This window comes from Chelmon rostratus, chromosome 2 (genome assembly GCF_017976325.1).
Source record: "Chelmon rostratus isolate fCheRos1 chromosome 2, fCheRos1.pri, whole genome shotgun sequence".
NCBI classification, from domain to species: domain Eukaryota; kingdom Metazoa; phylum Chordata; class Actinopteri; order Chaetodontiformes; family Chaetodontidae; genus Chelmon; species Chelmon rostratus.
The window spans coordinates 21,246,496-21,273,884 of record NC_055659.1 but is presented as its reverse complement, the minus strand read 5'-3'; the positions used below and the strand labels follow the sequence as shown (position 1 = coordinate 21,273,884).

General features: G+C 44.6%; 1 protein-coding gene across 4 annotated transcripts in view; it reads right to left on the bottom strand.

Moving 5' to 3' along the window:
• Positions 1 to 27,389, bottom strand: part of LOC121612496 (plexin-A1-like) — a 183,671-nt gene that overhangs the window by 35,149 nt on the left and 121,133 nt on the right. For all 4 annotated transcript variants that reach the window (XM_041945414.1, XM_041945430.1, XM_041945423.1 and 1 more), the window contains exons 10-13: positions 23,952 to 24,152; positions 10,251 to 10,347; positions 7,886 to 8,076; positions 1,104 to 1,255 (exon numbers count right to left, since the gene is read on the bottom strand). In XM_041945414.1, the coding sequence (XP_041801348.1) occupies positions 1,104 to 1,255; positions 7,886 to 8,076; positions 10,251 to 10,347; positions 23,952 to 24,152 (641 nt within the window). The remainder of the gene's footprint in view (positions 1 to 1,103; positions 1,256 to 7,885; positions 8,077 to 10,250; positions 10,348 to 23,951; positions 24,153 to 27,389) is intronic.

The following is a 27,389-nucleotide window of genomic DNA, read 5'->3' as shown; positions in this document are numbered from 1 at the left end:
AACGCAAGGTAAATAAAAAGTCACAACACAGAGCCACGTAACACGTCTCTGCAGCTACACAGTCAAATGTAAAAGTGGTATGTTCTGTGTGAACACAACAATATATGAGGTTATAAATTAGAAATCAAGCCAGACGTGTCACTGCTGTGTTTTCTAAACCCATTTTGGGGACACCTGTCATTGCTGGCGAGAGCTGCACAGCACTCTGTTGTTCTGACTGTCAAAACCATCAAAGTCACATTTCTTAGGTTCCTTCTATGTGAGGGGGCAGAGAGAAAACCAAATCTGTTGGGACTGTGCTGCAAAACTCAACAAATGGAGCATTTGTGTACAAATGACAGCTACATAGTTGGAAATAGAATATTGAGGACACCTCCAGCTGTGACGAGTGTGCCCAATTTTTCCTCGTCCTAAATTGTGTCTTCCCTGCTTGTAGATGAATTCAACATAAAATAGAGAGTGTGACTCATCGAGCGGTTTCACTGAAGGCCCCTGATCAATCTGGGTAGCGTGAATGAAATCTAATTAATGACTGCCATGATATTACTTACATGAGCCCTAAAGAAAATGACTGAAGTGAAGCGATCTGTTTACAGTTACAACACAGAGTTCAGTCATGTCCAACAGACAGAACCGAGAACTCGGAGCTATGATTGTTTACGGCTGTTGCACAAGTAATGCTTTCTTAAGGATACACTATAATATGATATAGTAGCTCCACCCGCGGCGCCCGGCGGGATTCAGAATTTCCCAGAAAGTAGAAAACATAACTTAATCAAGAGGGAGCGTTCGAAAGACAAGCTTTCATCTGTGGAAGACTTTTTAGAGGGTATATACAAACCGCTTCAAATGTCATTATATTTCTCTAATTGATTCGGCTATTATTCTGATGATTACCGGAATAAAATAAAAGACTAGCAAGACATGGGTCTGCTTGCAAGGGACTGGTTTTGTTTGAAGGAGCAAAAGTAGTGTTAAGCCATTGGAGGGTTAACTGAGGCAGAGGTCTGAGAGATGGTGGCAGCGCTGCACGCAGTGACACATCAATATTGGCCAAAGACAAGCATGACGTCAGAGTGAGGGGTGGGACAGTGTCAACGTACTGCTCTGCGCTGATGTACTGGTCCTCCTGAGGGTTGCAGGACACCTTGCCGATGCGGACTCCATTCTGGATGTCTTTGAACTGCAGACCCAGGTTCTCGCCCGTGATGGTCAGCATGGTTCCTCCCTGCCTGGGCCCCGTCTCTGGATACAACTGGTTGGAAGAGCAGATTAGAGGCAACATATGTTAGCCAGGTTGCAACAATCGATTTTCACCCAAAAGCCATACATCACCTGACATATATTGTATGTCAGCATGAATGACAGTTTACTTAAGTCATTATTGTCATGCCCCGTTCTGAATGAATCAGATAGTTGCTACCTCATTAAGTGAGATGAAAAATGGCCGCAGAGCCATTAACTCCACCTCAACTCAGTCAAACATTCACAACCTGCCAACTCGCACACTTAACCTGGACCCACCCATCAGGCCCTCGCCTACATCTCTCATTTAACCTTGCGACGATTAATCTACTGAACACAATTACTCCGCACAGCGACCTCTGCTCCTTTTCTTTCCCCTAGAGGTCTGCAAAAGGTGTGCGGAGGTGCTAATGGCTACCCGAGGCTAGCCAAGTCTCTAATCACGGTCCCATTCATCCAGCCCACGACGCAGACAATGGCCCCGTTGGTAATCAGTCATTGCTGTATAATTAGGGCTAAAGCTAATTGGATTAGAACCTGGTGGGGGGAGGGTGGGGTCATTTGTCGCAGCAGGGTGGGAGGAGGGTGAAGGGTATGAGACGCTGGTGGTTGGGTGTCGTGGACTACGGGTGTGGGTAAGGTCACACTTTGACCTGACTTGCAAAAAAGGAAAGATAAAATGAAGGTTCAGTGATTAAGCTACCATCATTGCACTCTGGCTGACATTTGCCCCTGAAGAATGAAGCACAGACATGAACAAACACACAACCCTACACACATACGCGGAGAAAGGGTGACAAGTGTGTCTCTAAGTGACTACAGACGTATTTTGAGACCATTGGTGAACTTATCTTATTTTATTTATTTGTTTAATGATTTTATGTTGTTTTCGATTGCCTCTAAAGTTAAAACACCTCGGTCACACCAGAAAGTCAAATAATAAAGTCTTTTTTTTGTGATCTCTTGCAAAGCACGCTTGATGCCCACTTGGTTGCTAGGCCAACAAAAAGTAAACCATCCAAAAACTGATTGCAAACAATGCGGCAGAGCTGTGTTAGTTCTTCCATTTTGGACTCTCTGGGTCTCTTTGTTCCCTCAAAGATCCGCACTGTCAGGACAATTTGCAACTGGATAACACTTTGATTTATTCATCACAGAATGAACTTTCGCCAAAGCACCATGTAAATTCATTTTGCCTCTTTTGGGAAATCCACTAATGGCAGCAACTCAAGTGAAATGAACTGATTTTGGTCAAAAGTTGCACTGTTAGAAATCATAGAGGGACTGGGCCTTTTGAGTAACAAATCTGCCTGTTTCAGTCTGTTTTCAGAGAGACAAGAACACTTTATGAGTATAGAACAGGTAACAACAGGGGTGACGAGTGACTGCTGCCAAAACTTGTTGGAAGAATAGTTTGACAGTTTAGGAAAATCCATTTATCCGCTTTCTTGCTGTAGGTTCATGAAAATTAAGGTATCACTGTCATGTCTGTGCTGCACATATGAAGCTGCAAAGAGCTGGTTAGCTTAGCATAGACTGGAAACAGAGGGAAACAACGAGCCTTGCCCTGTCCAAAGGTACCAAAGTCCACCTGTCTGCACCCCAAAGCTCACTAATTAACATGTTACATCTTTGTTTAACATGCACAAAAACAACGTGTAGTAAAGAAAAGATGCACTCTTACAGGGGCGCTGCAGGCTCGCTGTTTTCAGTCTTTGTGCTAAGCTAAGCTAATCTGCTAACTGGTAGCCTAATATTTGATATTCATGACATAAGAGTAGTATCAGTCTTCTTGTCTATCTCTCGGCAAGAAAGCGATTAAGAGTAATTCCCAACGCATCGAGCTATTCCTTTAAGTGTCTATGTCTATGTAACTTAAATCTATTCTCTGAACCTGCTTTCTACAACTCTATTTCTCCACCCGATTCCTGACAATGATCCCCAGTCTAATATCATTATAGAGAGGAGGCAGCCTAGTAAAAGCCACAGGTGTTCAGGACACCACTAACAGAAACACACAATGGGAACAAAGCCCAGTGCCATCCAGGCCAGAACTGAAATGTCACAGTGATATAATTAAGGAGTGTTTTCCATCTTACACCAGCTAAGCTTCTGATGAACATCCCTCCTCCTTCCCTCGCCCTTTCCCTCTTCCTCTCCGGACTTGTGTGTCTTTTTAATTCACCCTCTGTCTTTTTCTCAGTGGGTCTGAATGCATATATTTTGAGCTGGAGACAAAAGACTGAGTGGCACACAGTAGTGCCCCAGTCAGAATCTTCAGATATGGTAATCAAATCTCTCTTTTCTCTTGGAGCACTGGCTTATCAAAACACAAACACACGCACACAGACACAAGAACTTACATCCAACACGAAACAACACAAACAAAAAGCCCCTTTTGATAAAAGCCACCAGCCTAAACACTCGCTCTATTCTCCTCTCGCCCGTCGCAGCGCTCTACATCCATTCAAACTCCCTTTTTTTCTCTTCGTCTCTGGCTTGTCCCGTTGTGTCGGAGGCTTTGTGTGACGCCTATTGTGACCGGCTGAGCGGCAGTGCGCAGATAGCATCTGCTAGTTATAGGAAGAGGAGGAGGAGGAGGAGGGGGGAAGCAGGGGAAGGGTAGCGATGATATGAACATGGCGTACAGTTTCTTAAGTTTATCTATGATATGAAAACCTCTCGAAAACAAAAAGTCACAAACACACTGATGAAGGCAATGAAGTGAGAGATGAATGGGATAATATGAGTCTTTGCCACTAAATGTTTACATGTGACTCACTGGAAAATGACGTGATTGAAGACGTCAATCATATTAGCGGACATCCAGCTGTAATATTACCTTTATGAATAAGATTTAGTCAGCACTGGCTTGTTTCATTGTTTCTCTCAGTGCTCTAACAGTGAGACTTATTGCTTGGCTCTAAAACACAGTGGGGAAAGCATGCGGCCTGGTCGATACTGGCCTATAAAGAGAGCGAGATCTTTCAGAAAGAGCAAGGACGAGAGCAAGATGATACGAGGACAGGATAGATGAGGGACGATGGGAAGGGAAGGGAAGGGGAGGAAGGAAAGTGGAATGGGTTTGATAAAAAAAGAAAGGGAAGAATGGCTGAGAGTGGGAATGACGGACAGAGAGAGTGAGGATACATGAAGTAAGAGAAAAGAGGAAAGTGACAAGAAATGGAGAGGCAGAACGAGATGAAGGCGCCTGGCAAAGGCCAATGTTGCGGTGTAACAATGGATGAGGGGGAAATCACTGGCCTATCGCAAGTACACAAGCTGTGAAACTGAACAAAGACACACACGCCGACACTACACCACGCAAAATCACATACTCCTCATAACAAACTAACACAAGAAACACTCTCATATACGAAAGATCACAGAGGAGGAAAAAAACGGAGCACAGAAGTGTGCCACGTGCTAAAATGCTAAAAATGCACACCTCCACACGTAGACACATACACACACGCACTGTCATGGCCTGTGTTGTTTTAATTGGTTTCTAAGGGCTAGCTGTAATGCTCTTCCTGTCCCCTAGGAGAAGGCAGGCAGGAGATGATGGATGACGGAGGGCCATGCAGCGTCCAAGGCCAGCACTAGGACACTGCTGCACCACAGTGGGAGATAGCGCCAGGCAGTGTGTGTTTGCATGTGTGTCACTGTCTGTGTGGCTGCGAATGTCATTTTCAGGATACCATACAAGCCGCACACAGGAAGCTGGAGCTTAGTCTATCTCTGATTCTTAACATATTGCATCGTGTGTATTCTTATCAGAGTGTGTGTGTGTGTGTGTGTGTGTGTTTGAGAGCCTGTGCATTCTTTGTGTGAGTGCGTTTGTGGATGCTTTCACACACACAAACAGTGTGTTTTACTTATTATGAAAGGAGAACTAATTAATCTTAGTGCACAATGTCAGTGCAGAGAGAAAAGCAGAGCACTTTAACAGCGTAACTCTTGCAATGTTTAAAACCAATCATTTAGAGCCTGACACATCAATCGCTGAGTTTGGAGAACAGTACTTAGGTGCCAGAGCCATTAGTGGAACGGCACCCAACTGCACACTATTGAACAATGTCAAATGGGCAATAGCACACTCAGAAATGACACCAAATAGGTTTGACGCTTGCTGCTCTGAAAGCTCTTGATCGCTCTGTATACGTGTATAATATGTGTCTGTATGTTGTGTGCGTGCGTGCGTGCGTGTGTGTGTGTGTTTATGTGCACGGTCAAACTCTCTTTCTGGCGGTGTTTCCCTGCCGGTGGAACACATATTCTCTGGTCCAAATAAAATTAGCGGCTAATCCCAAAGCTAATGGCCACTCGGCAGCTAGCATGCTGCAAAAATGAACAAGGCTGCCTGAATAAAGCAAAAGAAATAAAAAAATAAAAGGGAGGATCAAACAGGGAAAGAGAGATTTGACCAAACAGATGCTAAAAAGTGGAGTAATATTCAATTGTGATGTGATTTGTGATGCTCTTTGGGAGAACTTAAGGATGAAATGGCACAAGAAAAGGGGAGATTTTCTCGGGCGCCTGCGGATGTTCTTTTGGCATTAAATGTCACACTGTAAATGTCAAAGGTGGAGAAGAGAGGTGAGGCTGGCAGCACGGCTCGCTGATAACGTTTCCTCCAGTGTGTCTCTCCGTCTTCTTCTATTTTTCTTTGTCTCTTCTACGTTCTCAAACCTGCAGTAGGTTTCTCCTCCTGCTGTTTTTGAAGCTCTTCTCCGCCTGCTTTTTGACTGCCACCAACATCTTGCCCCGAGGCCAGGATTTACCCCTCAATATGCATGCAAGAGCACATGCTTGCATGCACCCCTGCACACACACACACACCCTCTACACAACTCATCTCTCTCTCACACACGCATGCACACACACACACACAACCCAATTGCTTCTGTACGCTTGTTTCAAAGAGATAACTGAAGCGAGCAAGAAGAGAGAGAGGATTTATCTATGTGCCAGTGCCCCAATTATCCAAAATCTCCATTACGCATTCAGAGAGACGAACCCTTGTCACACAGGAAATGCACTGAGGGCTCCGGCCATAAAAGTCTGCATCGGTGAAACGGGAACGCATTATAAACCATCCATATATTTCACACTCATTTAAATATAGAGAAACGGCACTTGTTTTGACTGGGATGATGCTTTGTCTTCTTCAAGATAGAATTTGAGGACAAAAAGTGTTAAAAACTCGGGAAGAAAGGAAGGGAAGGACAAATGAGAACAAGTGAAAGGGTCGAACGGCATGGCACGCATGGCTTTCAAAGCGTGTGCTCTGTGTGTGATTGTGAGAGTGTGCACGTGCGTGTCAGTCCCAGTGGTGAGCTGTAGGGACGACGACCCAGGTCACAGTCAGACGAGGACCACCGCCACGGTTACCGGTGGCAACAGATGGGTACGCCATGGTGTTTAGACGCCTTAGCTCACCCAGCCTGTCAGATGCACGCAGACACACACACACACACACACACACACACACACACACACACACACACACACACCCACCAACACAAACACACAAAGACAGAAACAGACACACATTCTGCGCCCATGGTGGGACACAATTAGCACACCACCACATTCTCTGTTTCTTTGTCTCCCTCCTGTGCACACACAAATACTCCAGACAAGCACCCTCTCCACCTCCTCAGGTGTGGGTGTGTGTGTGTTTGTGTGTGTGTGTGTGTGTGTGTGTGTAGCCATCATCTCTAATCACGTCAGTGTGTTCAGTCTTGGTGTGTGTGAACTGCCTCCTCCTGGCCAGCCCATCTGTGTTGTGGTTGCAGTCATGGTGATGGCTTCTAAGTTGTCTCCCCTCCCTGCCGCCTCCCCTCCTATGATATCCTCTTTCACTTGCTGAGGCAAACAGTGATGCAGCACAGGTAGGCATTTCTCTTCTTTCTGAAAACTTAGTTTTACTAATGAGCTGACTTTGGCCATCCTCTGTCTTGAGTTTCAAAGTTCGCCGAACAAGAGGTAATCACAACCCTGTTACAAAGGGCATTTTGTCACTTGAAGCCCCCTCCCTCCTGACCCCTGCACTGACAAGAGCCTGACTTGTTTGTTGTGTAGGAGGTTGAGTTGCTGGGCAATACACACCAAACAGCAGCTGAAGTGTCTGCTTTAACTTTAGCAGTGGTAAGAGAAGAGTTTTTTTTAAACTCTAGATTTAGCAGCTCCACACAATGTTGATTTAGAGTGGGCTGTTCTCTGGCTTCACAGACCTTGGGCTGTTCATGTGTGTGCGACGATCAGTTTCCATTTTTGGCACCAAAAAAAAAGGATTAATTTAATGAGGCTTTACTTTTACTTCTGTAGTGAGATGAAAAATATTATGTATATATAAAAAATCTGCTTATTTATTAAGCATTTTTGTTGCAAATCCTATAGAAATGGTAACATAGCTTTGGAATGTTCCACATGTTTATTATACAGTAACTGCAGGAGGGTGGATGCTGTTGCATGTCAGGCACTTAACACTTTGAATCCAGCTCAAAGAGGCGGGTGTGTGTACTCGCAGGTGCAGCGCGCAGTTAGGAACGTATTCCCTTGCTGAGCTTCAGGAACATACTGAGCTGCCGTGCGCTGTTATGTGTGAGAATGCGTCGTTACTGTCACGGCTTACCTTGGTGATCTTGGGGTGCGCACAGCGGCTGTTTCCTGTGGTGGCGTGCATCCAAGTGCTCTCTGGAGGGGTACACTCCTGCCTCAGGGAGCACTTCTTCTCCTGCACGCACCAGCCGCACTCAAACCTGGGGTTTGCCTTCAGACACATCCCGCAGCTGCCCCTCAATGCGTAGCACTTATACAGGTGGGCTGGTGAGGAAGAAAGGGACAGACGATGTAGTTATAAGAACGGATAACTGGGAAGGGGGGAAATGAGGCTAAAGAGAAAATGCAGTCATGAATATAGTTTGTGCTGAATTATCACAGTACAAGTTAACTATGTAGAAAAACAACCTGAAGGGTAGAACAGACTAAAAATCAACCAAATGCCTCCATTTTTAGTTTCTCAGTTTCCACACAAAAATTCCAAAACTTCTTCAATGTCACTGAGACAAAGTTGAGTTAAGGCACTATTTCCCACAAGGCCTCGGGAAATGTACAGTGAAATCTTTTTTTCTCTCTCTCCCTCTCTCTCTCTGGTATTCCATCCCCAAATCCCATTGGTCATGGAGCAGCTTTAAAGCAACCCTGTACCAATTACTGGCTGCTAAACGACTCCTCTCTAATTACATTAACATATCAGTATTTAAGACAAGTGAGCATCGCTCGCACTCCACCAGATGATTATCATGACTGAGAAATAGGGAGGGGGCTGGCAGTGATGAGAGACAGACAGAGAGCCGGAGACATCTTTGGGATGGAGGTCGCCTCCGGTTGCACTTCAGGAGATTTAGACTTAAGATAACACACAATGCATAGACACTGATGCATGCTGCTGATATTGTAAGCTGTCAATGCTGCAGCATGTAACAGATGCCATTTAGAAACACTTTGTCCTTGGGAGAACCATTGACTGACAAACCATTTTATGTTGCTTCCATGAATATAAACACCCTATTACTGTGGATCACAGTGGGGTCGCTCTGTTCAGACACATATGCCTGGTGTGTGTTACAAAAGCATCCATATAACACATCAGGTTATGTGAAATTTGAGACTTCAACAGCTTGCATGGTACGTTTAGACAGGGAGTGACGTCAATAAATGGAACAAACTCTGACTCTGTGGTGTTAACTTACATTACGGACGAAATGGCAACGATCACTGCTTCACAGACTTTGGAGATGTAACAACTTTGAATTTGAAATACTACTCGGAAATCCAGGCTCCTCACGGTTTCTTTAAGCATCAAAGAGCAACAAAGAGGACCAGACAACGCAGCATCCTCTGTTGTACAAAGCTCCGTGTGCATGTCAGCAACAGGCCATATCGAGCGCAGTGGTAGGTGGCCATGATGTTGCGTTACCTCACACAGCAGGGGAATTATGTTACAGACCCCTGCTGTGCTGTACAGGCCACAAATAATTATGGAGACAGCACTATAAAGACTGGTCTACAAGTAATTACATCCAACAGACATGATCTCATTGTCTCTTGCAGTGGTGCTTTGAGTATGTGTATGTGTTTAATCATTACCCCCCTGGGTCTTTGTGTGAAGGGCGAGGCATGGTTATACATTACTGTATGTACTAAAATACTGTTTAAAAAGTGAACATACACATTACATATTCTTAAGAATGATACCTACATCTGGAAGATTGCACAATATGGGAGTAATAATATATTTTTGCTACCTTTTAGCACTGATAAAATACAGTAAAACCTGAGACAGACATTATTAATAGTCAACATAATTATTAGTGAATATGAATTACCTAATGTGCAGCCTGTGTGCTCTCTAAAACTGAAGAGAGTGCTGACTTTGAAGCATTTGAGCACATTTCCTAGAGTTGCTGTGTTCAATGGTATCGTGACACATGCAGCACACACATCGGTTCAACAGTGCACCGATACAGTGTCATTGTCTTTCACATTTACACACACACACACACAAACACACACAGTAAGTAACACATTGTTTGAGCCCCTTACAGACCAAGAATATCAACTGCAAAGGGCGGGCTGGATGGGGGGTTATGGTCACAATATAAATGATTTACTCTGCAGCTGGAGCTGTTTTTTCAGAGTCATGTAAGTTCCTGCAGGTCCTGGATTTTATTTTTTTGAGAAGCTGTGAGAGCCATGACTCAAAAGCATAAAAAACTGTCAAAGCAACATAAACTTTGGGATGGGATTGTTTTGAGTCTATAATGTCTCATGGTAAAGGTTAACACAAGAAAGCTAAAAGATTGAAGAATACTTCTATACTGAGTGATGCGGTTCCCTCCTCCGCAGTCTTTTGTGAGACTAATAGAACTTGCTCGTGCAGATTGGATACCTTGAACCAATAAGGGTCGCGAATGTGTGACACCACATGAACTCACCTTTGATGTTGTAGGGGTTGTCGATGACAAACATGCCGTTCCAAACCACAGACAAATCCACGGGCAGGTCGCTGATGTCATTACCTTCATAGGTGTACTGAAACATAAAACAGATCAAGATTAGTACTCATGTATTGCTACCCCAAACAATTCTGTTCTTACACCTGTAACATCTTTATGAGGTCATCTCAGCCTTTGAACAAAATGTTAAATTAGTGAAAAGGGAAAGAAAATCTGCCAATACCAAGCCCACACTCAGTGCAAGCTAGTGGCTGGTAGTAATGTCATACCCTGCAGTGCTCACACAGTTGAAGGGCCATAAAAATGAATGATGAAAGATGGGTTATATTGTGATTTTAACACGTGGCACATCCGCCGCTGCCTGGCAGAGCACAGAGTTGATTAAGAGATTGGAATCCCCATCACTGTATGACTCATTCCATTCCAGTGATGAATGAAAAGTGTAATACATCTCCAACAATGATACTCTCATCTAATTTCATTTTTGCATCCTGAACTAATAAGAGTTGAAATGTAATTGACTCGTCGGCGGCATAATCAGTTTTATGGAATCGCTGTAAATGAGACAACAAGCTTCAAAAGTGGCGGCGTGATGGCGGTGTGTTAACTGGAGGAATATCGGAGAAAAAGCTCCTGCGAGACCCCTCCCAACCTCCGAACAAATAAATTATCAACGACGATTATCACCGGCAAATAAAATGCAGCTTTAGAAGTTACACCGCCTCCTCACTCGCAGCCCTCACATTTACAAAGCAGCCAAACACTGTGGTAAACACACAGCCATCTGAAAAGACTCATTCAGCAAGAAGCCCCCCGACTCCCCAGTCTGAGACACATTTTGCATTATTAACTGCTCCATTCATTAATTGTCTTTGATACAACATAGAACAGATGCCAGATAGCGAGAGATTTCCTGCTCCGCGCTTTGATGCGGCTGCTGCAGTGATGCGATGGCTGGTAAGACTGGCGATAGACCGTGTTAACCTAATGCCTCTGTCAGTCAAAGGGTGCCCAGTCACTCTCACTACCACTGGTATGGTCACTATCTCCAATGGCCTCAGGGTGGGAGATTGCAGGACTATTCTCCTCTAGTGAAGTGGTGATAAAATCCAATGTGAAAGGCCCAGGCCTGAGGCTATGGGGCCCTCACAGATTGAATCTAGCTACAACTTCACCACCATGTGATATCACCCACTCCAATGTAATGCTGTGAGATTTATCTTGACATCTGTAATAATAGTGAATTTGAACGTATTGGGGAGGGTGGGGGGAAATGTGCATAGAGAAGATAAGAAAATGAGAGGACACAGCAATGTCACAATGTGTGAATGGCTGATTAATTCATTCTTCACTTTTTGCGATTGGATGATTTACATTCAGTGGCCCTGAAGGCGGAGATGCTGATAGCCAAATAAAGGAAGATGTCTCTGTGTATCTCAGAACTACTACTTTGCTCTTGGAGTTTATTTCGACGGGAAATTCTTTCAAAAATGTGTTTTCAGGCACATTTGGTGCTCTAATTTATTTAGTAGCCTTAAACTATTGAAGAGGACATTAAACTGAATATATATACACACATACTTACATTAATGGACTAGTTGAACAACAGAGATATAACTGAAACTACTAGTAAACTGAAAACTATTGGCTTTAGGACTTTTGATTGGACATAACATGGCATTTGACAGCACGACCTTGGGCTCTGGTAAGTTGCAATGGGCACTTTTTTCCTATTTTTTGACATTTTGTAGATTAAATGATTAATCAAAAAATACTCAGCAGATTCAACTGTGTTGAAAATTATCATTTACTGCAGCCCTCAATCTCCATGACTATTTGTACCTCAGGAGAGTTGCACAGGAGGAGAAGAAGAAAGAAGAAACTTTGAGAAAACACAAGTTCTGTAAGAACCTTCTGTGAGAACTTGCTGCAGTGGGCTCATTTGTTGTAGAAAGGGGAAGGTGGCAACAAAAGGACAATCTGAAAAGTGACAATATCACTGGACAGAGTGCAGAAGAAGTGCAGAAAGGAAAAGGGAAGAAATGTGACAAGTGATGGTTAAAAAGCTGGAAAATGTTTGAAATGGCTGATGGGTCGGAAAGACAGAGGTGGAGTGAGTGGAGTGCAAGCAGCAAAACAATGAAAAGATGGCGAAAAGAAGGATGAGAAAGTGGGAAGGAAAAAGAGGTGGAGAGAGGATGATATGGCAAGCAAGGGTGAAGGAGAAATAGCGAGGGCGAGATGGATAGAGAGAGGTGATTGTGTGTTATTCTGTGGACACCATTCATTTACGCATGGAATAAGAGGCTGGGGCTGGCCTCTAAGCGCCTGAGCTGGTGGGGGCTAAAGTGAAATTGGCATTTTCAATTTGTTCCCTGACATGTCTGCCTTGGTCTTTTCACACATTCCTCTGCCTCACCCACTCTCGCAATCCTCCTTTCTGCCCCCTCCCTCTTTACAAACCTCCTCCCCCATCACTCTAAGTCGGCTTTCTCTCGCCTACCTCCATCCCCGAGAACGCCCACAGTCAAACAAGGAAATATGGAGCAGATTCCTTTATCGCATATACCAAACATGTCAAGAGAAACACATGTGCGCACTGTACTATAAATATGCATTCTGCACACAGGACAGTTTCCAAGGAACGGATGCCAGCGAATGCATCAAAGACTGATTGAATAGTCTATACAGGAAATAAAACACGATAAATACAAACACGTGAAAACACAGGAAGATAAGGCGCTCACACAGCAACATGCTTTGGATGTCAGCTATTATTTCTCTCCAATAAAGTCCAAGCGTATGAACTTCTACAATCCTTCCCTCCCTCCTTCCCCCTCCCCCCCGGAGACCACCCAGTCTGCATGGGAACAAGAGCACCTCTTCGCCGTGTAGAGATGGAGAGAACATATGAGTGTGTTTGAGTGTGTATGTGCAAGCAAGAAAAAGAGAGAGAAGAAAGGAAATGGGAGAAGGCAGGGGGAAAGGAGATGCTCAGGGACACTGCACTGAGAACATGAGGATGTAGAGAGAGAGAGAGAGAGAGAGAGAGAGAGAAGGAGAGGAGGTGAGGGGAGAAACACTGATGAGATAAAACAGAGACTGAAAGACCAGAGAAACAAGTGTGACAAAGATGGTAAAGGAGTGAGAGAAAGAGGGAGAGACAGAGCAAGAAAAAGAGGGGTGTTATGTAGCTAAGGGCAGCTCGTGTTCGGCAATCGTAAAAGCCAATGAAAACATTTAGCAGCTATTCTTGACAATCAGGCTTGCTTTGCCGTCAAAACACTGGAGAACAGGTAGGTCACACATTCATACACCTGTCAGCAACACCAGCAACAAAGCTCCGTCAAAGGTTTCATGTGTCACTTTCAGAAAATCCTTGTTATTAATGACACCGGTGGCTGTTGAGCAAACTGCGCTCAGCATCCTGTTGCTCGCACTCCAGAGGCGCGAGCCGGCATCATGCAGTGGGCGTCGGGCGAAAGAGTCACACACAAAATGAACGCTGAATGCTAAAAGATAAATTACAATCATACTTACAATAATGCTACTATCTGTAATGTTGCTGTATTTTATTTTCATCATTGACTAGCTCGCCACTTGCACATCATCAGCCGACGCCACCATGCAACCAAAGCCAGACCCACGCTGCGCGGCCAAGCCGCAGCCAGCTGGCCAACCCCGGCTTAGCTTAGGTTACAATTGGCCTCACCTGCCTTGCATCGCTCTTGGCTCGTAGAAAGCAATCATTAGTTATACACGTTTGCCTTGTACTGTTACATCATTTATTGCTAAAATCAACACCGTTTGTCATAATACACAAGGTAGTATCATGGATCATGTTGCTGGGGAAGTAAACATGACAAAATCAAAACTATGCACGCTCATCTAAAGCTCTGCAAGCACAAGAGGCCACGCAAGCTGACTGAGACTCAGGTATTCTTCTTTTAAGGCGTTACTGCACCAAACCAGAGCTAAAAACTGGTGAATACAGGACTCACATTCCTCAGGTGGCAACTCACCAGACAGGATGCTGAAATATCATTTGGTTATTTTTGGCTATTTGGGCAGAAGAGAGACTGTTTTTGAACGTGCCTTTTTCCAAGGTATGTACAGTATTGCATGTGTTGTGTGTTTTTCCACAGCCCAATCCTGTCTCAAACCTCCCATTTTTCAGCTTCCAGAATTAGATGGATGTCAGCACAGTGTAGCCATCACTTCAGAGACATGTAATATCCAACAACAGACTCTTAAGGACACTTTTCTTCATGTAATTCACTGCCAAATATATAGGCTGTGTATTGTATCCATTTTTCTATTTCAGTGTCATTAACTATGACACCCTTCTAGCTGCTCTGTTATATACCCCCAGCACTGAAGAGGGGCTTCTGTGAAGGGCATGGCGTCAAGCCTCCTTCCACTTCCATCCCCGCTGCTCTGCTGACCAGCCAATCAGAGCATGGCCTGATCCCTCTCTGAATCACCTGGGCCAATTCCGCTGATAGAGAAATACTGTAGATGATAGATGTATGCGGACCTCTAAACCCTGCTTTACACGCTGACAAGTCTTCTCCCAAAAAACCTGCACTATACACACACACACACACACACACACACACACACACACACACACACACACACACACACACACACACACACACACACACACACACACAAAGACAGAGGTGTGGAGGTGATACTGCTGACAGATAAAACAATAACACTGCCTGCCCTCTCCCTCGCTTTCTCATCCATGTTACAGGTGTCTGTGTTTGCACATCCATCCTCAAAGGGAGGAGTATGTTCAGGGGGGGATCTCTTGTGCACCTACCTTCACTCAACAACAAACATGAATATTTAGTCAGGGAGAAGGGTGTATGTGCGTGTATGTGTGTTTAATGGGCAGTAGAGGGTGGGGGCGGTATAGGAAAGGTTAGGTTATGATCCAAAGCTCATCTGCTCTCATTGCACCAAAGGCTTATTAAACTTTCATACTGAACCAGCATTGTTGCACTATACACAGTTCAGGGAATACACACATGCGCCTTGCACATGGTTTATTCACTGCATAGCAGATTCCAATATGTAAAAGGCAAACATTAAGCATGGTATTCTCAAAGGGCCGGGATTTGCATGTGCAAAGCGGAGAGTATTTGGAAAAACAAAATCTCTATATACACAGAGGTTATGTATACAGGTTTCTATAGGTTGTGGGACTATGGATACATACAGTTCAGAATGAGAAGGTGACGGTAACAACCCTGTTGTGTACAGCCTTTGACGTGACAAGATGTGAAAGGTTGCCCAAAAAACTGAAGGTGAGTGCAACCAAATAATAGTGTTGACAGTGACACTATAGGTACGTATATATTAGGACACAATAAAAAGAAAAATTAGAAAGAAATAGATGGATACAAAATAAATCATGAAAGAAAAGTGTGAAGAGTGGTAAAAAATCTGAAGGATGAAAAGTATAAGGTGAAAGAGTAAGAGTAGAAGCAGGGAGGGGAAGAGACTTCCCCCCACAAGATTCTCTTGGCTCATGTGCCGATGCAAACAGGACAGCATCACCAGCTGGACCTCTGTCGCTGAAAACTGAAGGAGGGGAGGCAAGGATAGATGATGGAGGAGGAGGGGTGAAGGAAGGCAGGTATGAAGTAACAACTGGTACCTTCTGTGAGGGTCACAGCCTGATAATTAGTCATTTTGAAGTTGTGCGCAAGCTGGATGGCTAAAAATATCAAACTAGCCCAGGGCAAGCCCATACCTGGGACAGAGTGGTTTACTCTCTCCGCAGCTTTCTCAAGGTGACGACGACAGTTATCAAAAAGTATGACCGGACATAACACATCTTTCAATCTAGATTTAAAATATGTGATGTACTGTCAACTGAAGGCACATTGGGACGGGGCTAAAGAAAAGTAGAGGACACACACCGAATGGCCATGAGAAATGTGTTTTACCAGTCTAGATAAGGCCCAGTGAATGCCAACGTATAGATGTATACGCACCAACACAACCTTTTAAACACACACATACACACACAACTACCAGGCAGATATGGCTTCCTAATCAAGGATCAAGTGGTAATCCTTCCTATAGCTTAGCGTGTGTGTATGTGTGTGTATGTACTGTACGCGTGGGGTCAGGCGGCGTGGAATCAGCCTCAGCTCATAATAGGGGTCTGTTAGCCAGAGCTAATCGCTAATGCTAACAGGATTGGAGGGCATGGCCGGACCTAGTTACCCAGCTTATTTCTCGCACGCGCATACTCGCAAACAAACACATGTGTGCATACGCGCTCATGTACACATACTTTTTTCATTGATGGAAAGAGAAGGAGAGATGGGAGGGGGGAGAAAAGTGCTGGCTTGAGGGAAAAATAATGCTGCCATAGCCAGTGTTTCTTATTTTCCAGCCAACGCATTAAGCTAGTGTAAGCTTACTAGACTTCTCCCCGGACAAAAGGCTGGTTTCTGGTCGTTTGCAGAAACGTCCATATTTTCAATATCCTCACCCTTTTTCCCCCTCTGTCAACTCATGCCATTCTTTCCTGTGGCCATTCTCCGCAAACTCCATTGCTTTTTTGCAAGCGAACGACACTACGATACATGTATTCATTCAAAAACAGGACTGCAGCACTTCACCATCTGTGAGGTAGCACACTCTGCCACGTGACACACACGCAAACAAGAGAAGAAACAAAAGATCGCCACTGATTGAAATGCAAACTAAGATGAGACTGAACTACTTCCTATTTCTTCCCCCTGGCTGGGGTCTTTTGGGGATCCTGCCACGGCTGAAAGGTGTGACACATTCTGTGTGCCAGAGGACCCATCACTAGTGTAGGACACACTCCCTGATTAATTTCACAGAGATCCTGTCAAGTTCAAGTCATTACTAAATGGGCTACCAGCCAAATGAACTATTCACACTGACTTTTTGCACCTATCATTATCACCTTATTTTAAATCTCTGGTACATTTTAGTTTTATTAACTGTTGTTTACGACCCGCTGAACAGCGAGTCATTTGGAATATTATATTTATATTTTGCTCGAGTACAGGATGAAGACCGCTCACCTGCTTGGACTGAAACTGAGGACCTACCAAAGTTAATGAGGGACAAGCGCGGAAGCCTGTCCCAGTTGTGGTTGCAAGATGATGAGGACTATTGCTTATCGTCTTTTTTTTTTAATTGGATGTGTTAGCTCTGTAACTCGTTTGTGAAAAAGTAAAGGTACTTCTTCTTCTTCTTATTATTATTAATATTACTTATGAAGCTCCTGTTAAAGCTGATGTGTTTGTGTTTTATTCTGTACAAATCAACTTGTTTGGGGCAATAAAAATTCCAATAAAAGGTCCTCATTTGTTCAGTTACAACACCAAGTGTTGGGTCTCTCATGGAATATTACATGTTAATTATATGGAAATGGAGCTCGGTTCAATCACTGTTATCAATGATCTCTACAGCTACATACCAGATACTAATTCAGATGAAAAGGCTGCAGGTCATCATGCAAACAGACTGTGTGCGGCTGCTGTATGGATCTAAAATATGCAGTCAGACAGGAGACATGGAGGCAGGCAGAGGTCTTCCCTCTGGTTTAACCGCCTTCTCTCCCCTCCTCTCTTCTCATCAGGCTAATAGCACGAGAGTCTTGCTCCGACAATCACTTTTGCTGTCTCTTGCCCATCAATCCACCACACAGAACGCAACACATTGAAGGGTGGAGCACGCTTATGAGGAAAAGAAGGTTCAGAGTAAAGGTTACAGATTGCAGAGATACAAGGAGAGAGACACGAATGAGAAATAGATGATGAAAGTGGGGTGGAGGATGGGGTGGAGAAGCTGGCATATGCTGATAGCCGAGCCGCAATTAATTCTTATTTACCCAGGACGGGAGCGTGGGAGCTCTGCTCTTCACCTGTCAAGAGAGGAGGAGAGGCAGCGAGCCAATGACGGGACGGAGATGAAGAGGAAGGAGGAGGCTGGAGAGGAGAAGGAGGCAGCAATGGAGACAGGTAGATGACTAGGAGAGATGGAGGACAGATGAGCCGCATTCTCTCTCTTCCTTCGCTCACTGTGCCACTTAACAGGGAGGGAGAGCTCGGCGAAAACATGAACAGACCTAAAAAATGTGTACATATCAAAAACTCAAAACCAGAAACCTCACTGAATTCTCACAATCTCCCCGACATCAGCTAATTCACACACACAACGACAAACTAATGAAACGAATGGTCTTCAATCTGCAGCTCCCCCAAATGAATCCCCGTGAGTTTCCCATGCACTTTCAATCCACCCGCACACTGAACACACACAAGCATGAGCGCACGCACACGCGCAGACAGAGCATCTGCAAGCCAATTAAAACAGTGTCAGTGTGTGCTGTGGCTGACTGCGGTGGCAGGTCTAGTGTTTATATCTCATTAAGCTGTGCCAGGCCATGCCAGACCGGGGCTGTACCATGCTCCGCTGCGCCTACCCTCCACCAACCAGCGCCAAGGCCCTCATTAGCCTCGTCTCTGCCACCTTTAGCACTGTGTGTGTGTGTATGTGTGTGTGTGTGAATTTCATGTAATGATTTATTTCAAATGAAAGGATTTTTTCCAGTTACTTTTTTAGTTTTACAGTCACTGACATCTTTTAACAAATCCCATAAACTCCAGAAAGTCTTCAAAAAGTCAGAGAAGGAGACTGAAGATTGCATTCGCACTGTGCTTCATGTCTCGCACACACACACACACACAGTGAGGCTTGTGTTAACCACTCTCCCCGCAGACATGTTTGGCCTCTTGTCTAGACCTCTATTTGCTCCATCCATCTATCCATCCATTCATCCATCTATCCATCCATTCATCTATCTATCTATCTATCTATCCATCTGTCTTGTCTGCCATCCTTCTCTCATTTCCCATCGGAAAGGGAGCAGATCATTTGTCCTCTCTCTTCTCCAAACTCTGTCTGTACGGTCTCATTGCAGTCTTCCTCTGTTCCCTCCTCATTCATCTCTCTTGTTGCCCCTCTCTTTCTCGTGCTACCTCCACCTCCAAACTTCCTCGCCTTTCTTTCCTCTTTCCTCACCCTTCTCTCCTTCTCTCTTTTCCCTCTCCACAGCTGTATGGCTGCTTTCCCTGCTTTCTCCTTCTGCTGTCTTCCCATATGTGTATGTGCGTGTACATGAGCTCACACACAAACACACAGGAGCGTCCGTCTCTGCTGCCCGACTGCAATTCATCATCATTTTATCTGCCTTAATTGGATGCCATCAGGACCCCTGATACTTCCCATTTCTCCTTTAACAAACAGCTGCTCTCTCCACACACAGAAGAATAACACACAGACACACACCCTACCCCAAACTAGATTTTCTCCTCCTGCCCCCATGTCTACCTTTACCCCTCCCTCACTGGTGAAGGAGTGAGAGAAAGACTGTGATGGAGTGGCCGAGTGGTTTATCAGACGGAAGGTAATGGTGTAAGGCCCGCGCTGATATTATCTGTCCTCTCATTCCTGCCCTCCAGGGAGTAACAAGAAAGAGGGATAAAGAGGGAGAGAGAGGAGGAAAATGGAGACACTGGAGTACAAATGGGCAAAAAGCAAAGACCGAGGGGAGATAAAGGCAGAGAGAAAGGAAAAGTCTCAGTTCAATTCTCCTCTCTCAGCCTCGGCCTTCAAACGATACCCAGCTGTGCTCCATCAGCCTCGGTGACCCGCAGAGCGTGGTCATTTGTGCGCGCGAGCATTGTGTGTACATGTGTTTATTCGCTCTCATGACCCCTCTGGCGCTCTGAGCACAACTTCCCAGCCCACAGCTCAGCATCTTATTGGCCCCTGCACCCTCACCTCAGCCTCTGATTGGGCCACACACACTAGGAAGCTGCCTGGGCCGGGTCAGAATACCGGAAGGAACCAGTGCAGACACCAGCTTGTTGTTTTGGTTGCTGCTGACCGGAGTTAACTGCTACCATAAGGCCTGGCGGATGGCTCCGTATGTGTCAGTGGTAATGTGGGCTTGTTTGGCACTAACAAATATGGAGAGGAGTTTTTTTTTTTTTTTTTTTTTTTTGACAAAATGATCAGCGTTTTTCTCCAATTAACTTGCTATAGGACCTTGGACAATCTGCCATTTCATCAACTTTCACAGGTTCCAAAAATACTGAATGAGGTTTGGCTCAGTACCCTATTTCGAAAGTGAGAGAGGGACAGCGTGTGACAAACCATATTTTTCACAATAAAAACCTTTTCAAGGTTCAACAAAGAAAAAATTTAGGGCTCTGAGCAAATTTTAAAATCCCTTCTCTGAACGTATGGTTCTTCAAAGCCTTGAACATTGTATGTCCAACTTGTTTCATGTCTCTGCTTGTAAAATCCAACCTTTTTCCAGCACTGCATTCTTTCTCATGTCTTATGATATGCTTGCTATTTCCCCTTTGGGATCAGTTGGTGTGTACAGTAACCTTATACAGAAATACCATAGCACCAATATTTTTCCCCCCATAAGCAGATATAGACAGTCGATACCCAACAAGGTTAATATGGAGCTGATGTTTGGCTATCATATATCATGTGAGTCACATATACAGTAGATTATTGACAGCCTCCGGTTAGGGGATACTATAGAAGAGTATCGAGTTATGATGGCCGCTGTAAAAGGAGTGAAGTATGGGAAACTAGAGTTTAAACATGATCCGACAGTGGATATCCTGACTATCCCGTGGATAGTTATCTTCTTTTGGATAGTTTGATGATATTGTATGAAAGAGATTAGAATGGGTTTTGGCCTCAGGCCTTTGGAGCTGATTTTCTCCCTCACACCCTTTTTCCTCCCCACTCTGTTCTCTTCAGTATCAGTCTCCCTCTCACTTTTCTCCATTCATCTCACCTGAAATTGTCTACTACGCTCCCATTTTCCTAGTCTACCATGCCTGCTCTCATATCCATTTTTTGCCTTTCCGGTGTTATCTAGTATTACCTCTCTTCCTGTTGTTTTTTCTCATTCTCCTTTCCTCTCACACTTTTCTATATCCTGTTCACCTCGAGGTATTTCATCCTCTCTCTTTCCAACTCCTTTATCACTTTAGAGGAATTCTCGCCACAGCACTCTCGTCTCTGCCCTTGTCCTTGTCTTTCCTACAACAAGTGAGTGAGCGTATGTCAGTAAACACTTACGTGTATCTCAAACACAAGGCTAAACTGTGGATTAGCACCCCTGTGTTTATCCTATTGATTAGCGAGCTCCCCCTCCTCCCTCCAACGATCTTTTTGCAGTGGTATAATGAAACTGCACACCCAAACACACAGCTATCCTGGGATCCATAGCCTAAGGCATGCTGAAGGATGCACATGTGCACACACGCACAGACACTGATTAACCCCTATCCCCATAGCTGTGTGCCTACAAGCCGAGGCAGCAGTGTGTTTGCAGCATAACAGATGAAGTCTATTTCTACTGCAGAGTCATACATGATTCATTAAGTTGGTGCTGAACACTGTCAAAGTGGGAACAAACATGGAGGGGCGTGCATAAAAAGTAGAGATATGAAGGTCTATAAACGGATAAACTAATATTTAAGACCCTCATTCTTTTGAAATACTGCTCCACAGCTATATCTCATCCTAATAATTCATGACACATAATTACACTCATAAGCTCAGGCCTGGATGAATTATGCCTTAATGGCAAGTTCATGCAGCTGGCATCTTTTTCATCCGCTGACTCTTACTACGGCCTCATGTAGACTCGATGCACGCACTGCATCGATATCTAACTGTGCAGTCAAGTTGGCACAGCTAATTGCTAACAAGGGCTAAGCGCTGACAGCCCAGGGCTAATTGCTGCTAGCATGTCTGCTGTGTGGACATCAAATGGAGAAATCTGGCTTTTGGCTGGGGCTAGGCTTTGCTGCTGATTAGCAGTGGCCTTGCAGCTACAATAAACAGTCAATAAACAGACATCTCTGTGGAGAGACAACCCTATCGCTAGCTAATTAGGCCTGCCTTCACAAACAACTTGCTAGTGTGTGCCAGCACCTGAAGACTGCTCGTCAATACGGACAGAATCAAATGCTGCACTAGCTGTCACAGCGGCTACACAGCAAGCTATACAGCTAAATTGAGACTGCTGTTGGTGTGTGCTATGTGTGTGGCTGCTAATATTTATCTGCATACACATTTCACTATTATGCCACAGTGTATCATATAGACAGGTGGTTAAGATCTTTAAGGTGCTAAAACTGAGGACTTCTACATGTTTCTGCTTTATATTAACCTGCAAATGTGCAACATGTTGTGGTGACAGCTGCAACACTGTCATCTCAAACAAAATTAACAGCACCAGCTCTCATCTCACCTCGGCTTTGTTGATTTGCATTACATGTTGAGATAGAAATAGACAGGGACAGGCGAGCAGCGGAAGTGAGAGCGTGAGAGACGAGGAACATGAAGTGAGGAAAGCAGGGAATGGCTGGAAGAAGAAAGGCTGACAGACGAAGGGAAGGAGGCAGGGAGAAAGATGAGCTCTACAGCCAGACTGAGGAAGGGGGAGAGAGAGAGGGAGAGAGAGGTATAGAGTCGAGGTGTAAACATGATCAATCCGCTCCCAACTAGGTTCAGAGACAGACTTCCTCTTCACATTTTCAGCCTCAGTGAAGCGCGACGCTAGCTACCTCTTATCTGTCACGCTAGTTTGAAGCCTCACGCACACGCACGCACGCTCACACACACACACACACACACACACATTTCAACACAGAGAACAGGTATGGACCCCAATGCACAAACTCCTACCTGCAAATCCTCCAGACACACACAAACACACAAACAAATAAATTCTTATTAGAAAACTTCTGCAAAAAAACATCCTTGAGAACACTTTAATCTGGCACACACCACTCATCCCTACCAGCCACGGCCACAAATAAATAAAAATATCACAGAAGCACAGAACAAAACTATGATGGCTGACCAGTGCGGCTTCACACTCGACAAATGACGTAAATGATGTACCACATAAACCACCTGTTATGATTTCAACCAGTACAAAGACTATCCGGAGAAAAAAAGTTATTAACTTATAATAATACTCACTTACTACAAGTGTGTCTCAATTCAGATAATGTCTATGAGAACTCACTATCTACTTGCTAAGTATCATTTCAATGTAGGAAGATCAGTATTGGATCATTTATCTAACTGGTGTCCAAGCCAGAGTCCAAGTGATGCATGGTGATCTATCAGGACAATGAGCATGTGAGCGTCCAAAGTGGTCATTAGTTGCAGGAGGCCATTATTTAAACCCTGACCGAGTCAATGTCCTTACTGGGATCATGATTTAGTTACCAAGTCGCATTGATTAGGACAAGAGTAATAGTGCTAAATGACTATGCTTTTAGCCTACACGAAATTCAAAGTGTCTTTCGCGCTCCAGTCTGCAGGGGTTTTGGTCTTACTCACAACTGAGAGAAAAAACATCCATGCCAGAATCTTTTCTGAATCCTCTTGATACACAAACCAGAACTGAATAATCTCAATAGACAACACCAAAATGGCACCCATTCACTTTGGCTTCTCTCTCTTTTTTCCTATAAAGGCACCTGAACACACCACCATCGACAGGGCCTTAATTACATCCACTCATATAACCAGATTACCTAAATTTCCTACATTCTCACTCACCGCTGTTTTCTGGCACTGGATGGAAGTGCTGTTGAAGCGCAGGGCGGGCACATTGTGGGTCTCCCCCTGGATGTGGAAGACGCACTCGTAGTTCCTCTGTCCTGACTGGGGCTGGGGCAGGTTCTTGGCAGCTAAGGTGATGGGCTTTGTCACCCCGACAGGGATGTAGATCTGGGTTGAGGGAAGGATCTGAGGGCAGTCCTGCAAGGACACACACACAAAAAGAAGAGAGAGAGAGAGATGCTTAATTTCTTTTCATCCCCCAAAGGAGAAAGTTATTGAACAAAGAAAGTGAGGTTGTTCAATACAGTCAGAAGAGCAGGCAAACAAGGCACAAATAGCAGTAAGATAAGCGAAGGAGTGATGAAATAAAACACTTTCTTGTTGATAAGAATGGAAAAAAAAGTGAGCAAGCCGTGGGTTACATACTTGATTTGACGCCAGATTTGCTACAACACACTCAGCCTAAAGAGCTGTGCTGCGATGCACTGCTCACATGTGTTACAGGCTTGTGCAACACTCCCACTGGCCTTGCACCACATATAAGTGTGCACGACAACACTTGAGCAAGAGAGCCTTTCATACAAAGTTCACAAAAGATTATCTACCCAATAAAACTATTCGCATCACAACAGTGCTGCATTGTTGTGGCAGGAAGATAGACTCCAGTGTATTAAGTCCTTGCGTGGAATGGAGTAATGAGCTCATGAACTCTCTGTTTGTCCGTGTGTGTGTGTGTGTGGGCGCGCGCACATCCATCACTGATATTGGCCAGAGCTGACAGAGTCTTGTTTAGATCAGCCGTGTTCACTGGCTCACACTCCTGGAGGGGCTCCTTACATAGATGTATACGGACGAACGCGTTTCTCAATGTGCAGTTGGATTAATGTGCGTCTATGCTCGCATGCGTTCACTTTACTGAAGCAGAATAAGACGGGACAGTCCACTCAGAACGTAATGTTTTCTAGATATGCATGTGTGCATGTGCTGGAAGAAATGAAGTCATTACAGCATTCATGCCATGATTTGGCAGCGATGCAGATCTCATCAACACTGAGAAGGAGAATGAGAAAAAGAAAGAAACGAGCAGGGTGGGTGCCAGATCTTATACAACATGAGTTAAAGCTTGGGTGGAACGAACCCACCCTGCGCTGTACTTTTTGGAGCCAAAAGGATAAAACAAACAAAAAAAAAAAAGTCAGATCACTGCTGACAAATCTCACACATTTCATAACTTGGAGACACTTTAAATGATTCACATAATAAGAGACATGTGGGAGACTGCAACTTTTTTTCATGTGAGGAAAGCAGGGCTTTGAAAATACGGACTAAAGTCAAAGATTCAGATCACATTAAAAAAAGTACAAAATCCTTCCTCGAGTCCAAAATATGTTAAACTCTATGTAACAAGGGTGTTGGAGAGGCGGGGGTTGACGGTGTTGTCCCAGCCTGTCAGAGTTGCAGGATAGGGCAACATGTTGACAAGGCAGAAAAGCTTTGGATGGGAAAACATCGAACAGATCCTCGTAAAATGCTCCCTGCACACAAGGCGCCGCGCACATCCTCCACCTCACTTCTTGTTGTAGCTTTTCCTTTAAGCAGATAGCTGGCTCCCTGTCAGTGAATTTTTCTTACCCCTCCTCTCCTCTGAGCTGGTGTACATTAGAAGCTACAGCATGTCCCCAGGGCCTGAACACAATGCCGGAGTTTGTTCATTAGGCTGCTTAGGCCTGGCCTTGTGCGGCTGATCACACACAAACACATGCATAACACATAATGAGAGAGGGGAATACTATAGGAGGAAGAAGCGGGCTACAGAAGACCTGATGTATAATCAACTAGGAGGAAGGTGGGTGAGGGGAGGGATGGAGGGGGGAGGCAAAATGGATGGAAGTGAAAAGCATGAGGGAAGGAAGAGTGGAGGGAGAAGCAGAGGAGGCAAGTTTAATTGGGAACAGAGCAGAGTGAAACGAGGCAGTCAGACAGCTGTTGAAGCGAGAGGAAAAAGAAACGGAAAGACTACAAAAAAAGGTTCAAAAGAAAAGACAGGAGACCGAGAAACAGAACAACAACAAAAAAAGGGAGAACTATGAGAGGGGTGCCCAGATCCCTCTGCACCTTTTCTGTCTCTTTGTCTATCCCCTCCATCCAGCCTACAGTCAAAGCTTCATCCACACCACGTATCCAAGCCCCCCAACAACATCCTGCTTAATTAACTGCCATGAGCCTCAAACGACGCTTGAAAATTGATGGAGGGGGCCAACGATGGAGAGAGAGAAGAAGAAAGTAGAGATTTACTCGCACTTGTGGCTTTTGAAGTTCTGAATAAAAGAAGAAGAAAAAAGGGATGCTCGTGTCAAAAGCTGTGGGCTTACATCGTCCAAGGTGCCACGAGAGTAAAAAAAAAAAAAAAAAAAAAAGAAGCATCCTGCTGCTAAAGCGAACTTGTAGGTGCCGGTGTGTCAGATGCTAGCATAGCCTCTAGCGCAAGCTGCAGCTAACCAATGTTTTATTCATCCCTCTATCGACTTTGTGTCAGCTCAGCTGTCTGCTCGTCCTCGTCTCTGGCAGTCATCTTTCCTTATAGTATCCCTTTCCTTCATTCAGTCCTTTGTATTGTCATCTCAAGTTACATCGCAGAAAAAAACAAAATAAAATCTAAAAATGTTGTCTCAGTTATGTTCAAGCTCTTTACAGCTACCACACCAGGAAATGTATAAGAGAATATGGCAAAAAAAAAAAAAAAAAAAAAAAGAGAGTCAGGTGGCCTGTCGCTATGTCACTCAGGACTCCAGCACTTAACATCAAAGACTTTAAAGTCTGCAAGCCAACAGCAAGTGAACCAGAGCTGGGATAGTTCATGGATGGCATGTTGCAAGAGTTCAGAAACCATACTGCACAAAGCTCCCGGTTTCTCAAATACAAGATGATGCTGCGTCCCAGACAGAATGGAGAGGGCTTCTGGGAAAGAGGTGGAGGCAGGAGAGAGGGGAAAAAGAGGATATTGAGGGAAAGTGAGAAGGATAAAGGGAGAGGTGCTCTGAAGAGAGAAACTATTTCATCAGTATTTGTGACAGGTGCCAAAACAGTTCAAAGCCGGCATTAGGGCTACAAAGTGCAGAGTACACTGAAACAATATTTCACCGGGGGGATTCGTTTGAAGCTGGAAAAGATCCTTTTTCTCTTTTTTTCCCCTCCGTTTTTTCCTGACTTCTCGACTTTCATTTCATCTGTGAAGACGGATGCTGTGGTTTTCTTGGCCAGATGTGACACTCCATCCGGTTGCTTTCAGGAGGGCCAACAGGGGAGGAAGAGAGAGGAGTGTGTATGTGTGTGGCGGACAAAGTCGGCGGGATAGGGTGTGTGCTGTAAATGCCTCAGGGAGGTGAGCTGATTCAGTTAAATGTCTGGTAGCGATTCAGCAGGGGACCCAATGGC